The sequence below is a fragment of the Saccoglossus kowalevskii genome, chromosome 6, assembly GCF_978046115.1.
Source record: "Saccoglossus kowalevskii chromosome 6, keSacKowa6.1, whole genome shotgun sequence".
In the NCBI taxonomy this organism is placed as follows: Eukaryota; Metazoa; Hemichordata; class Enteropneusta; family Harrimaniidae; genus Saccoglossus; species Saccoglossus kowalevskii.
The window spans coordinates 21667192-21683170 of record NC_140646.1 but is presented as its reverse complement, the minus strand read 5'-3'; the positions used below and the strand labels follow the sequence as shown (position 1 = coordinate 21683170).

The following is a 15979-nucleotide window of genomic DNA, read 5'->3' as shown; positions in this document are numbered from 1 at the left end:
CGTGATAAAATTGACCAGCACGCGTGTGATTAGTGTCACCTTGGCAACGACTGTGACAAAAGTGTCCCAACCTTCACCAATGATTCATACCGGAATACTGTTAATTAAAGTATCAATGCAATGCATTCTTGTCTTTTCGCTGGGTTTGCTTTACATTAATGTTGGATTTGGATTCCATAACGCTCTACTGATTTGCAATATGCAAATTAATGTAACTGACAGGATCAAAAATCACGTGACCTACGCTAGCAATTACTTGAGGTATTTCCCGATTGTATACTTCGGTTGACATTATTCAACTCATTTTTTTTTTCACTCAGGAAAAATTGCAGGATTTACTGACCTCAGTGTAAACAATGTATTAGTGTGTATATGATATATATATATATACATGTATATATATATATTTTTCAAACAACGAAATATAATCGAATTACATAGCATACACCAACCTGTGACATCTAACGTTCAAGCTGGTGCAAGCTGCTACAACAGCGTATTTTATTAAAAGATTACGTCTTCAGTAATCCCACAGGAAACAAATGATATGCACAAATGGCCGCTATTGTGATAGTAATTACTGTTTTTATTTTATTAATTTTAAGTGGAATAATATTTTAATTGTTGGTCAATAGACGTATAACACTGTCTCATCGCCCGTCCGAGGTATCATGTTATAGTCATTATGCTGGGTTCGAATGCAAAGTAAACAAGGGAGGAAATATGAGTTTTACTTTATGTAAATAACTGGAACATTATTGCTCTTCGATCCATCACCTCGCCTCTTCAGGTGATTTATTTAGTATTTTGATGACGAAGACTGTAATATTATATAATATTTTTAGAATGAAAATAATCACGCAATGTACAGGTTGTTTAAAAAGATCATTTTAATATAAGAAATTCAGCACCATAATATGATATATTAGAACAACAAAAAATGTACACAAACCAGCTTGAAAAACAACGCCTAATTTTAATACATATATTGCGTTAATTTGCATTGAATCGAGGAGTTTCACTATAGAATGTGGCCGTACAGTAATGACATTAAATAACCCATAGTCTTTATGTATTTTATTAATCAGTATATCAACAAAGAGATATTCTAGAAAGATGTTCCACGCCATGGCAGTAAGTTAATCCACATACCACATGGTGCCGTGACGTGGAATACCAAACTGACGTAGTCCACTAAAACTACATCTACGTTTCATAGAAAATCATTTCTCTCTTTTTCTATCTCAGTATTTCTGTCTTCCCATCAGTTTGCGAACGAGGCTGATTTCATTTATAAAGTGGAACACACGTCACCTAATAATCCCGCCAACTAATATAGTCGCGTCACCAGCCAATAATAGAAGCACTAACTGAATCAATTTCATTGTGATTTTCCAATCGCGAAAATTATTATATATATCACACTTGGGTGCATTTATTATAACATTTTCAAATATTACAAATGTGCAAAAATTCTAGTAGAAAAAAAGTTACACCAAAATGTATGCTGCAATAATTTACTCAAATGACGTCATCGGTGTTATATATACATTGTATATATATAAGTTGAGTTGTATCGTGAAATGAACTATGTCGTCATCGTCTGCTATATGAGAGAGCGCCACCATGCGGTGACGCCATGCAACCGTCAGGGAAACAGTAAATACGAGGACAGCTTACTAAGGTACTTAGAAGATTTTGATAGTATTTGCGGATTTGGAAAACCGTTATTTCGGACTATATCGGCAAATATTTCAGCGGATGCTTTCGGTGTCCGTGGCCGTGCTGGGTCATTGAAGTCCACGTAATGGAGACCGAATCTCGAAAGGTATCCATCCGCCCATTCAAAATTGTCCATCAGCGACCAGGCTGTGTATCCCCGCACATCTACGTCATCCAATATGTAAGCTGTAAATAAACACAGATATTGACTTAGAATTCAAATAATCATTTCAGTTTTACCACTGTTGCCTCAAAGACACTCGGTTTTTTAAAAGTATGTAAGTATGCATGTAGCCTGACGCGACCTTGTCAGGCTAGTATACATGCTACTTTTTTAAAGGGCGGTAGTCGTCGTGCCGCGCATGCGCGAGGTATGGGTCTCATATAAACAAAGACGGCAATTTTGACTGTTGCGCACACCAACGAGTACAAACTAAGAGGTTACCAAGCTTCAATTATTTTTTTTATTGGTGTTTGGAAGACATCGAAGGAGTCGCTGGCGGTTGTTAGTGCAAGTGGCGGCCAGGACAAAACTCGTATCCGTGATTTAGCTAGAAAAGCGCATTGGATTATGGGAAAATCAATGTTTATCCGCCCTTTAACATTATCTTCTCGGTCTTACCTTTCAACACTTCGTTTATATAAGCTGTGTAGTACTGCATTCTCCAAGTGTCGTTCAGCATAGGTTCTACGTCACTTTTCTCAGCAATGCCACTTTCCGTGATGAATACAGCAGGGTCTCCGTATTCTTCCTTTATCCATTTTAAAAGCTGTCGAATCCCCCAAGGCACTGGTCTCAGCCAACTTACACCACACTTGGGCCAGTTCTCATCATGCCATCCCAGTATGTCTTGATCAGAAGAATAACTCGATGGCATGAGTTCGGAATTGTGGTGGGCAATCATCTGACTGGTGTAGTGATTCAATCCAAGGAAATCAGCAGTTCCGCGAATCGTGTTGATTTCGTCTTCGTTGAAGATAGGGAGTCGTGATGACGTCAGTCCCTGTGCGCGGCTCTTCTCGAGCACTTGCTTTTTCATTACATCCGGGTAGTCACCGACGAATATTGGGTGAGCAAACCACCCAAGTCCGAACTGAAGAGCTCGATCTGCGGCGTCGCGGTCAGCTTCACTTTCTGAAGCTGGAATCGCCCAATCGCAGTTTAAAGTAATCCCAACTTGCCCGCCTTGGTTTTTTCTATATTTGTCGTCGTACACGTGCCAAGCTTTGGCATGTGCTTTCAATATATTATGCGTAACGCGATATACGCCGGTACTCTGGTGTCCCAGTCCCGGGGCTTTACGAGCGCCCCCATAACCACTCGCCACTACTTTCGGTTCATTAAACGTGATCCAAAGTTTAACTCTGTCGCCGAGTTGCTTAAAGCAAAGGTCTGCATACTGCGCAAAATATACGGCGACTATATCGTTCTCCCATCCGCCTGTATCTTGAAATGTTTGAGGGAGATCCCAATGATAAAGGGTTACCATGGGTTCTATGTTGGCAGCTATCAGCGCATTAACTAAATCTTGATAGTACTGCATCCCCTTTTCGTTCATGTTTTTCATACTAGGGACACCTTCTGGGAAGACTCTCGGCCAAGAAATTGAGAAGCGATAGTGCGTAACGTTCAGTGATTTGAGCATCTCAACATCTTCGTTTATTTTGTGATAACTATCACAAGCGACGTCGCCGTTATGGTTGTTATATATACGGCCATCTTGGTGGCTGTATGTGTCCCAGATACTGGGTCCTTTGCCATCCTCGTCCCAGGCTCCTTCTACTTGATATGCCGCGGTTGCGGTTGCCCACGTGAAATTGGGCGGGAAGTGTCCATAAAGCAAACGGTCCCTTTCTGGATCTTGGAATTCTTTATAAACAAAACCTCCCTGAGCGTCGTTGACCATCATGACAGATTGGCTCATGGCAACAGCTACCTCAAACGTGTAGATTATGGCGAGTCTTATAACAAAATTGGAAATTCGAGAACTGGCGCCTGACCCACAGTGGCTGGAAAACGAAAACAAAAATATACTTTAAAAACAAGTTTTAATAATAATCCAAAAAAAAACTGAAGACCAAATTTCGAAAGGTATCCATCCGCCCGTTCAAATTAAATACAGGAGTCGAAACTCTAGACACCTGTTGATATTATGGCGATTAAAAATATTTCTGCCAAAGTGGTCGCATGAGATTACACATCAACAAAGCATGAGATTAGATTGCGTGAAATGTCAACTGAAAATATGTATAACAGCAAGCCACGCGACACGTGTATTGTGCGTACATATGTGGCCTGGTTGGCTCCCGAAACAACAATGTCTGCCTTTGAATTATGAATGTTAAAACAAAAAAACCAAAAAACTCGCGTCATTGGCTGTATCATATGTATTGTATAAAATATTCCTCATTTAAAGGAACTACTTCGATTTACAATGTTCTGCACGACGTTTAAGAGATCGCATACAAGTATTTCATGACACGGCGTAGTCAAGATAACCACACTTGAACTTGATCGACTGGACTGTGGCAGAAGTAGTGTAGCAACTTCAACTTGGCATATGTGGATTGGACTTTCGAATAGCATAAAATCGTCAACTTCGATTATCAATCAATGCCGTTGTTTCATCGTTGTTACATTTCATGTACTAAACATGGAGGCCATAAAGTCACAGACACCATTCTCACCCATATACAGTAACGGGGCCAACATGACATGATAAATGCCATTATTATTCGTACTCCGTTTCCACCTACACCACGTAATCGCACAACACGAGTTATCGGTCTTAGTGTGACAGCACACTTTTTTGACACACGCAGAACACACTTGTTCTAGAATAGTGAATCAATTTAAAAACAGCGGGATAATTTTGACAAATTACGAAAAAAACACAGTTACGAATATTTACCAGTAGTTATTCATCTTGAAATTCTCCAACATTCAACTATGTATCGCTGTAATCGTATTCTTTGAATCCAGTGTAAAAATACTGTGCAACATAGCAGAATTGCCCAGATTTAAGCGGTATAATTATAAATGAAATGTTTTAAAATTAATACCAAACGAAGGTTTTCCACAATGGAGTATGTAAATTGTGTCGCACAGCTCTTGTCGCGTATAGGAGGGTCGGGGTCAGGGGTCACATACTGCGCATGCGCACAAGTAAAACACATTGGGATTGCTGGACAAGCTGGTGCTGAAATGTACTATGACAAAAAGGCAAGTGACAGTGCCTTCTGAAAACGTAATCCTATTGTGACAGCAAATGCGTAACAGACTGGACAACGTGGAATCGTTTATTCGTTGCAGTTTTTCCAATTACATTACTTGTTTCCAAACTGAATGAAAAAAAAAACGAATAGTGTTACTACAATACGACAGATGCATTGAGCCCTTTTTTAGTTCTACGATCGGTGTAACTGTACGCATGGACGTCCATGCTATACGTATTTGTATTTAATTATAATCGCTAATTTTGAAAGTGGTTCACAGCTGTCACCATATAGCATGGCGAGTCGGCAATCCCCCTGAATATAATTTGTTCGTCAGAATAGGGAGACCATGAAATACGATCATTCAGTTCATGTCGCATGCGTGTATTTAAAATGAATTTGGGATTTTCGTTTGTTCCATGGCAAAGGGGACGGTATTGATTTACGTCACACGGTGGTCAACATGAGGGAACAAAATCGGGTGCGAATGTGACACTTAATGACCTTCAATCAAACCAGTTCATTCGATGCTTTATACAATTCACAGATGACGTCACTACATTACGTATGTATTAATTATTCACGAGTCGTTGATTCGAAAAAAATAACCACAAGTGTTCACATTATCGTCTATGGAAACTGCTGACCATGTCGTGATTGATAGTTTATAAAACAACATACTAGCAGAATAGGCATAACAATCTACACACAGACTAGTACAGTAGACATAACAATCTACACACAGACTAGTACAGTAGACATAACAATCTACACACAGACTAGTACAGTAGACATAACAATCTACACACAGACTAGTACAGTGGGCATAACATTCTACACACAGTCTAGTACATTGGGCATAACAGTGTACACACAGACTAGTACAGTAGGCTTAACAGTCTACACACAGACTAGTACAGTAGACATAACAATCTACACACAGACTAGTACAGTAGACATAACATTCTGGCCATGCTGTGTGGCGCGTATCGCGTGGACGGGTTTCACGTTCTCTGCACGTAATAAGCTCGGTTATTAAGCATCCTTTTTTGGGGATGCCCGGTGGCCGAGTGGAAGACGTGTAGTGGCGTGAAGCTAGGCGATTAGGTGCCGTACGCGAGCGCCGGTTCGAGTCACGCACGCAGTACGTATTTACTATAATTAGACATAGTCTTTACCTTGCCGTTTATTCGGTGTTATTTGCTTACACACAGACTAGTACAGTAGACATAACAATCTACACACAGACTAGTACAGTAGACATAACAATCTACACACAGACTAGTACAGTAGACATAACAATCTACACACAGACTAGTACAGTAGACATAACAATCTACACACAGACTAGTACAGTAGACATAACAATCTACACACAGACTAGTACAGTAGACATAACAATCTACACACAGACTAGTACAGTAGACATAACAATCTACACACAGACTAGTACAGTAGACATAACAATCTACACACAGACTAGTACAGTAGACATAACAGTCTACACACAGACTAGTACAGTAGACATAACAATCTACACACAGACTAGTACAGTAGACATAACAATCTACACACAGACTAGTACAGTGGGCATAACATTCTACACACAGTCTAGTACATTGGGCATAACAGTGTACACACAGACTAGTACAGTAGGCTTAACAGTCTACACACAGACTAGTACAGTAGGCATAACAGTCTACACACAGTCTAATACAGTGGACATAACAGTCTACACACATTCTAATACAGTGGACATAACAGTCTACACAAGTTGACTAATACTGAACAGAGTGAATTAATTTTTAAATTTTACACGCAATGTTGTCACGGATATTTGTGCACAATAGAAGCACGTGTCAAAAATGATCGAAAATCACTCTACCGGTATATACATTGAAAAAAATACGCCATCGAACGATCGGTGAGACATTTCTTATCGTAAAACACGGAATGACTAACTACGGCAAATAACCTCTGTCATAAAACAAATATGTTTTCGAAATATTTTAAATGTGTGTTTATCCGTAGTTCTTCCCCGATTTTAGCATATCGTAAATGGTATGCACCTTACGTAATACTGATGACGTAATTGAAAGGGTGAAGCAGTTGTGTTTTTCCACTCACAATCTTGAATGAAGATGCTGTATTTTGTTTTGCTCTATTCGGATGTGCATAATTGTTTTTGCAGCCATTTTTTAAATATGAAATTTGTTTGCTTTTTGATAAATAAATAAATAATTGACCCTAATCTAGATTATTTTCCTTAAAAAATAGTATAAAAAACAGTTCCCTTTCCCATACTACACAATTAAAAACAAACAAAACACAAACATAACTAGAAGGCCAAGCTGCAACCATGGAAACACACCCAAAATCATTATAATGTGATCGTCAGATGAAGGTCACTGAGGATTTATTTTGATGACCCTCTTTATCAGGAGTGTCGTACAATAAGACCACTTGATACCAATTTTGAAAATTAATGGACTATTTCTCAAACCTTAGTCCAAAAAATCTTACCCGTTTACGCCTACGTTTGGCTATATGTGCGAGTTAAAAGTACACGTGGTTATGCTACACCCCCCCGTAAATGGAATGTCTCAATGAAACGTGTTCTCATATCCTAAACTATGGGTAAATATAAATACTACGACAAATGAGAAGAACACCACGCGGTTGCTATTAAAATGAGACAAATAACTAAAAATGATTACATAGCCAGTTACGGGGATAATCTGTACGTGGCAGGAGCGCATGTGCCTGTTGCCTGGAGACTGACTGTTCTATGGTGGATGATGCCATTGCCAATTGTTGCTGGACACACGGCTAAAAATTGTGTACATGACTTTGAAATAAAATAATGCTTAATTGCGGGCAACTGACTATTATGGTCAAGTAGGCAACACGATTTAGGGGAAAGGCCAAAACACTTAGAAAATACAAACGAAAAACTCAACTAGAGTTTTTTTGTTTTTTAAAGGCATCGTCAAAAATACGTGTCTATGGTATAAATGCATTTGTTTCTAGTACATAAATTTAAAAGAGCCCTTTCTACTCATACTCTGAACACATTCATTTCCTGAAATTGGTCAAGGATATATCCTGTTTGGTAAATCGAGACTGCCCTTCGTATTTATTTTTGAATCCAGATTGTAATGGCTTCAGTTCGATTCGAAATCGCCGCGGCCGTCACTGTGTGGTAGCAAGGTATTTGTTTCCATGGAAACAAACACTGTCACTCTTCACATACATAGTGTAACCTAGAGACAACTCGCAATATTTGTATGCGGTATTTCTGTGTTCATTGTTACAGTGAATAGTGAATCAACGCCAATGACAGTCACTTATTAGTGATACAAGAGTCTGTGCTGACAGAAGAGGCACGTCGAGGTGGCGTTTGATACGGTAAACTGAGAATTTCTTTTTAGTGCCTTAAATGCTTTCAACTTTTATTATATGGATCAAAAGATTATATTGTAATTTAGAAAACGCGGCTTTGAATAAAGGGTATGAAACATATATCCCCCCCCCCTTCAGAGATATCCGGGTAGTATGAACCTGTTTCCTTAATATAAAGAGGATGGATTTCTTATATGGTACGACAATTTGAAAAACTGAAAAATCAGCATGTCTGGTAAAAAAGACTTACCGCGGTTGCTAACCAGTAGAAATGCAATAATAATCAAAATAGCACAATTTAACTCAAAATTACGAACATTTTGAAAATCACTACAAAACTACGTATTAAGCAATGGATATAATATTATCGCTGAGTGTTTCTAACAACAAGGGAGATAATATAATTTCTTATTGCTCCCAGCGAAGGAGATAATATAATTTCTTATTGCTCCCAGCAAGGGATATAATATTATCCCCGAGTTGTTTCAATAACAGATATAATAATACGAATGTGATTTTTTTTTTCAATGGAAGAAATATGGTTAGATCAAACAAGTTGGCTGTTAATAGTGACCCGAAGTAACTTCTCATAAGATGAAGAATCAAAGACTTTGCCAGTCGTCACCAAATTAAAATTGTTTGATTACAGAAATCAAAATACTGGTACCTAAAACTTTATGAAATGGTTGTGAACATGTCATTCAACAATTTTAGAAAGAGCGGAGGATACAGTTATTGGTTTTTAGTTTCTGGTTTGTTTATATTATATTTTGCATTGCCATCTCAATGTGCAGACCACACAAACTGTTAAGATGAGGCGCGGGCCGTATCACCTGAATGTACTTGTGCAGATATGCCTATTCAAGTAATTGAACAATCACTTGGCCATGGTTAGACTGTCAGCTCATTCTTCAGTGGTACAGGTCGTAGCGAAGCTGTATAGCAGCAATTACATGTATATCTTTGTTGTTAATAGCAGTACAGTATAATTGAAGTATCTTCAGTAGACATTCCTCTGATGAGATTTTGCTAAGCTCATCACGTATCTGTCATGTCCAGACGCATTTCAAACTAGATCAATGCATTTCGATTACTTATCATTATATGTAAAATAAAATCTATACCTGATTATCAATATGATTCGTTTCCATAGCAATACAATCTACCTCGGCGATAAGTAAAATGGCACAGGAAATAATGGCCTTGATGGTGATTATGGCACACTGTCTTGTACCAAGACGTAGCCTAACAAATGAAATTGTACTTTTTTAGCACTTGTTGTTGTAGTTGTAGATATCTGACATTATGATATTATAGACAACGCTAAAAACACAAACAAGGATTGTCATTTTTTTTAGACACTTTGTAATTTCTAGACGTTTTTAATAAACTCGACCAATGTTACAACAACTGTGGAGTTTTGGCGACGAAAGTATCGGCAGGCTTTTTTCACACAACTATTTGGCCACGTAATTTCAGTCACACGCCCATGCATGTTTTATACATATTCGATTGTTGTTCTAATAACTCGTATGTTGCAATGTTAACTTCAGAAAAAATAACAGTTTATTAAAAATGTTTAAATTACCAAAGAGTTACGACACGAATGTTAAAAGGAAATACAGAGCCCCTGTTTTTATTTGTCAGATATGTATTGGCACAGAAGTGTGTGCCATTATTTCCTAAATTCATCTACCTGTATCTGTATTTTAATTTTACATTTATATAATTTTAATATTATAACGAACGCTAATTTGCCATATCCGTTGCAAACAGGAATACAGTATAGGATGGTTATTCACATACATACATACATGAAATGCATCAACTGTAATAATACAAAATGTACGTTTTTAACATAGACCCTAGGTATATTGTTGCGAGGATCATGACATCATAAACTAATCGCCCTCTATCGGTGATACAAATGTGAATTGTGTGTTCCAAGGATTGAGAAAAATTGCCTGAATAAAATAAAGCATTAGCGCAATTCATACATCAAATATTAATATTTGTACATAATTATTCATGTAAATATGCAAATAACGTGTTATATTCTATCCAATCTGTCTCCAATCGTGTTAATATCCGATGTAGGTATAGACTCAACTTATGTTATTTGTGTTTATTTATCAATCTTTTCTTCTGTTTTATTTACCATTATTAAAAAAAATGAAGTCTATACCTACATCGGATTTTAATAAGATTGAGCTATCCCAATAGACGACACGTGCACTCAGTTTGTATTTTATTTTAAATTGTGAGACGTGTTTTGCATTCACAGTGCAGTTGTGTGTTGTTATAAAAACACCATCCTCGTTCCCAGTATTATTTTATTTCTAAGCAGCAGTTCAAGCGTGGTTCAACGTTCCACAGAAGCTGAGAATATGGAATACAAAATGTACAGCGTAAAAGGAACCTCTTTGGGTGTCGGTAATGCATTCGTCACTTAACAACTACCCCGTTGCTCACCGTAGAGTGTGTACATCATTATCGACTTGTACTCACAAACTGAATTTCTATGGAATAGCGCCACCAAGAGGCGATTTGTATCGGAACCATTCGAAAACTGCTGCTTAGTGCAGAAGCAAATGAAATAAAAATAGAGGCTTCCTATCTGTTCGGCGCAGTGTGAACAATACATTGCACGAAAGGCTCTTCTTAACACCAATATATCATTTCTACCATAACTCAGACAAAAATATGTTTTAAAAAAAATGATAAGATTATTTGCTGGGTGACATATTAGGAAAATCACAAAACAGGCTTTCCGAAAATAGTTAATTTGCTGGTGAAGGAACAAGCTAGTATTGCGTGCTGTACTACTAGTATTCAACGACTGGACAATGAATGTGGACATTTATTAACTAATACTCCTAAGTGGTATGATTGAAGCTAATGATTACCCGAACACCTTGAACTTTGAAGAAATGCAATTTATAGGAAGTAGTACGTGTTAATCATTCCTCACCGAAATCAACGAGCACCTCTCCCGGTGAAAGTATGGCGCAAGCAATGCCATTTGTTTTTTCAATTTAGGACACTGGTGGCGCTGTACTCTTCCTTCAACAAGAATTGTTAATGTTATTCCCTAAATTGTGTATTATGAAAATAAAATAACATTTATGACGGCACCATTTTAAGTTGTTTTTAACTTGCGATCCTTTACCAATAGTGTCTGTTCGCATTTTGAAATGAGTTATAAACTGTAATTTGTTGATGTTATTCAGTATTATCTGAATTCTGGCTGTATACCTTCATCATTGTCATGGAAGACCGGTACCATTGGTGCCCGGGGTGCGGCACCAAACGCCATGTCCGGTTTAAATTGTGGTATATATCTGAGTTTGGACACTGGAACCGGGAATCCATTGCCCGTCACTATTTCGTTGTACTTCTTCGCCGATGACTTTGCCGTTCGCGTTCTGGCTGGACTTTTGAAATCGACGTGGTAGAGGCCGAATCGTGTCGAGTAGCCATCTTGCCATTCAAAATTGTCCATTAATGTCCACGCCGAGAAACCCTGCACATTGACACCATCTAGCTTGTATGCTGACAAAAAAAATAGATAAAATAATGACGTTATAATTCAGAGTGACGTCATCATTTACACAATTGTTTTTAATAGACATCGAAAAGACGATAACATTAAACAAATATTTAAACCAGGGGAATGAACTCGTATATGAAAAAACAAAATAAATGAACAAGCAAACAGATACATATCTAATATCTAATTAAATAATGAATTAATAATTACCTTTCAACAGTTCGTTGATGTGCGATACAAAGTACTGTACTCTCCATACATCTTTTAGTTTCGGTTCGTCTTGGTCATTCAACTTTTCAGCCACTCCAGTTTCAGTGACATAGATGGGAGGATTTCCATATTCGTGCTTTACCCAGTTTAATAAGAGACGGAAACCCCACGGTACGCACTTCTGCCAGGAAGCGCCACTCTTCGGCCATGACTCGTCGTGCCACGCCTTCAAATCCTGGTCTTCCTCGTAACCAGGCGGCCATGCATCGGATCTCCAGGCGGAAATAAGCTTCGTCGTGTAGTAATTTACTCCCAAAAAATCAACAGTACCACGTAAAAGCACCTTTTCCTCCTCAGTGAAACTGGGGAGGCGCGATGACGACAGTCCCTGCCCGATACTTTTCTCGAGTATTTGTGTTTTCATGACGCTGGGGTAGTCGCCGTTCACCATAAGTGGGTGTGCAAACCAACCAAACTCAAATTGAAGGTATCTCTCCGCGGCCATGATATCGACCTGCCATTTTGTCGATGGTTGTGCCCAGCTCGACACCAGAGTTATTCCGACCTGCCCTTTCTGTGATGCTCTGTATTTATTATCGTACGTGTGCCACACTTTGGCATGGGCCTTTATGATTGTGTGTGCCACTCTGTAGACTGTGGTTCCTTGGTGCTTCAGCCCAGGTGCGTGGACGCCATGTTCGTGACCAGCTTTGGCGAAGATAGACGGCTCATTAAAAGTTATCCACCTTTTCACCCAGTCTCCGTACTCAAGGAAACATAACTCGGCGTAGTTTTTGAAATATACTGTTAGAATCTCGTTGCTCCAGCCACCGATGTCCTGCAAGGCTTGCGGTAGATCCCAATGAAATAAGGTAACAACTGGCTCAATCTCTGCTTCGACCAAAGCGTTAATGAGGCGTCGGTAGTAAACAATACCGGCCTGGTTAATTTTATTCAAAGTCCCATCAGGGAGAATACGGGACCAGGCAATGGAAAACCGATAATGTTTCACCTGAAGCTCTTTCAGCAAAGCGACATCTTCGTCGATTTTATGATAACTATTACAAGCGATGTCACCATTGGCATTGTCAACGATTCTACCAGGTTCGTGAGAGAACGTGTCCCAAATAGTTTCTCCCCTCTGATCCTCGTTCCAGGCACCCTCAATTTGGTACGCCGATGTTGCAACGCCCCATGTAAAATTGGACGAGAAAAGCCCGTGAATTAACCTATCTCTGACAGGATTTTGAAATTGTTTATACACATATCCGCCCGCACCTTGAGCGGACACAGTTTGTGCGTTGAAAGATACCAGAAACACTAATATTGTCACGAAATGTATATAGTCCCGCGTGTATGTTTGGAAGGGTGATGTTTTCCGAAATCTGTAGACGAAAAAAAGAAGAATATTAAACAAATATTTTATAATAATTTTCCATTTGTGACGCAACAGTTTGTCACAACGAGGCAAATGAATCCACAGTGCTATCATGGGTTGTGTGCGTTTCTGATTTTTTCAATATGGTGGCTCATTAAAAGGAAAAAAACAAACAAATTCTACAACATGGTGCATTCTTTATAATTTCGTCGCTTACACATTTGCAATACTGCGTGTTTTCAATTTCTTAAAATATTCAAGTTACTAGCAATAACACATATACGATTTTTTAATGATACTAGTATTTATAATTCAGCCTGAAGTAATAAGCTTGTATCAAACAAATTGTGTTATTTAGGTCGTCGTGTATGTTGGATTGAATTATGTAAAACGCTCCCATCTACTGCAATTACTTTCAGGTGGTTCAACGTGTGACTGTTTACATAGTGTCACGTGATGAAATTAGAGAATATTGTAAAATCACTTATTATGAGTGCAAACGTCACAAATAACTACATTCGCTGTATCCATGGTTACTCATGTAATTCATGAATTTCAGCTAAAATTCTCTTCTGTATAGTGGATTGTAGTGACATGCGAATATTCGTGAATTGTTTTCGATTTTCCACATGTATTCCAAAATGCGTTAGCTCCATCATAGAGACACGTGGACTGTTACATATCGGGTACATACCGCGAAGCACAAGTCAAAATATACGCACCTCGTCATTTCAGCTGTTAAATCTATCGGTTTAATCAAATTCTCGGGTGACCAGCTTTCATCTGACCCTTGGCTTGTGGTTCGAGTCGATTCAATCAGAAAGATCGTACCCGTTTTTCTCTCCCTTTCTTAACGGCCCGTGGTCGGAACACTGCGCTGACGAGTTAGGTCAGAGGGCTTGAACAAGACTGAGTCTGCGCCGCGAGGAGTTACAATCGGAATTTGCCAACACGACTAGTTATTGTTTGCAGCGCAGCAATTGTGTTGATTGTAGCGTCAGTTAATCCGCACTCGTTGGTATTATCTGTGTAGTATCAGCTGTCGCCATGCGTTGAAACGTCATCCATCGTCAATAACTGTGTCAGATGGCACCATACTTGATATATTCACTGAATTCACTTGGCATTGTTTTCACTACTACAAATCTATTTAAAAATATTCAATCACAAGCCCCTGTACAAGGATATATTCATAGTAGCAATGGTGGTCAAAGTACGAGTTTCATTTTAGGATATTATTATTATCAAGCCATCACCGCGTATGTTTATCGCCATAACACGTATTAATTAAACTTTAAGGTTGGAACAATAAAACAAACGGAAAATAACGATAACCAAACAGTTATCAAAATAGACCCCGACTTCTTCTTTCTCACTTAATTTATCTCCATCCGAATTTATAAAAAAAAAATAGAAAAAATATCAAGCAACTAAAATACCGGTAGAGGTGTCAGAAGACTCCGTAAGTACAGTAAACACACTGTCATTGAAATAAGGCGAGATGTATTAAAGTTCTTCTATACCAACATTTATAATATTATGTCGTTGTGTTGTCGTTGAAATTATTGAATAGTATATCGTATTTGAAAATCTAGACGTGGACACGTTGTAAATTGTTGAATGCACACCACAGTGTGACAAAATGATAGCACATTGTCCCTACGTTCGTGCAGTGCACAGACTTTTTTTTTATTTCTACTTCTCTAATGCCCTACATGTGATGAATTAATATGTGCCCCGTGTCGGTGAGGGTCATTTTTATTTATTATATAATATATTCATGAGTGTGACTACATTATGTTTTAATATGTTAAAATATACATTTTTTTTACCAATTTGGTGCGTGTGACATTCTTGTATGCCAATATTCGACATGTATTGTTAGGTGTATCTTATCATCATATACACCACTGGGTCCCCTGGAATAAAATATAGTGACACGTGGGCGAGTACCGAATCTGTATGATTGCATTTGGCACAATATCGCTACATGAATCTACGGCGGCAATTGTCAATGAGCTGTCAGTGACAATTCATTACATTTTCGGGTGGCCAGTATCAGTGAAATTTCGCACATGTATGGAACACAGTACTGTTTGAAACAAAATAAAAAATGGCCGCAGCTGTGTCAGATCACTATGACCAACGACGTTCAAGGTAATATGTTATTGGCCTAAACACTACCCATTATTACCCAAATTCTATATCATTGCCCTAAACACTGCCCATTATTGCCCTAAACACTACCCATTATTGCCCCCAAACACTACCCAATATTGCCCTAAACACTACCCATTATTGCCCTAAACACTGCCCATTATTGCCCTAAACACTACCCATTATTGCCCTAAACACTACCCATTATTGCCCTAAACACTACCCATTATTGCCCTAAACACTACCCAATATTGCTCTAAACACTACCCATTATTGCCCTAAACACTGCCCATTATTGCCCCCAAACACTACCCATTACTGGTCCCAAACACTACCCATTATTA

At 38.5% G+C, this 15979-nt stretch overlaps 2 protein-coding genes across 3 annotated transcripts; both read right to left on the bottom strand.

Moving 5' to 3' along the window:
* Window positions 1-872: 872 nt before the first annotated feature.
* On the bottom strand, window positions 873-4837 carry LOC102801678 (cytosolic beta-glucosidase-like). Its single transcript, XM_006820677.3, has 3 exons — window positions 4635-4837; window positions 2345-3732; window positions 873-1908 (listed from the first exon to the last, which is right to left on the bottom strand). The coding sequence occupies exons 1-3, from the start codon at window positions 4664-4666 to the stop codon at window positions 1649-1651; spliced, it is 1680 nt and encodes a 559-aa protein (XP_006820740.1). The 5' UTR covers window positions 4667-4837; the 3' UTR covers window positions 873-1648.
* Window positions 4838-10575: 5738 nt separating this feature from the next.
* On the bottom strand, window positions 10576-14462 carry LOC102800852 (cytosolic beta-glucosidase-like). Of its 2 annotated transcripts, XM_006820671.3 has the most exons (3): window positions 14201-14462; window positions 12101-13485; window positions 10576-11892 (listed from the first exon to the last, which is right to left on the bottom strand). In XM_006820671.3, exons 1-3 carry the CDS (start codon window positions 14206-14208, stop codon window positions 11573-11575), a joined length of 1713 nt encoding a protein of 570 aa, XP_006820734.1. In that variant the 5' UTR covers window positions 14209-14462; the 3' UTR covers window positions 10576-11572. The 2 variants fall into 2 exon arrangements, with proteins under 2 accessions (XP_006820734.1, XP_085356312.1); XM_085500186.1 differs by lacking the exon at window positions 14201-14462 and having other exon boundaries at window positions 12101-13612.
* Window positions 14463-15979: the final 1517 nt, after the last annotated feature.

Coding starts and splice junctions, on each gene's coding strand:
- LOC102801678 (XM_006820677.3), bottom strand. CDS start 4,666: ATGTTGGAGAATTTCAAGATGAATAACTACTG. Junction 3,733..4,634: donor TTCAAGATGAATAACTACTG/GTAAATATTCGT, acceptor TTCGTTTTCCAG/CCACTGTGGGTCAGGCGCCA. Junction 1,909..2,344: donor TATAAACGAAGTGTTGAAAG/GTAAGACCGAGA, acceptor GTTTATTTACAG/CTTACATATTGGATGACGTA.
- LOC102800852 (XM_085500186.1), bottom strand. CDS start 13,592: ATGATAGCACTGTGGATTCATTTGCCTCGTTGTGACAAACTGTTGCGT. Junction 11,893..12,100: donor CATCAACGAACTGTTGAAAG/GTAATTATTAAT, acceptor TTTTTTTGTCAG/CATACAAGCTAGATGGTGTC.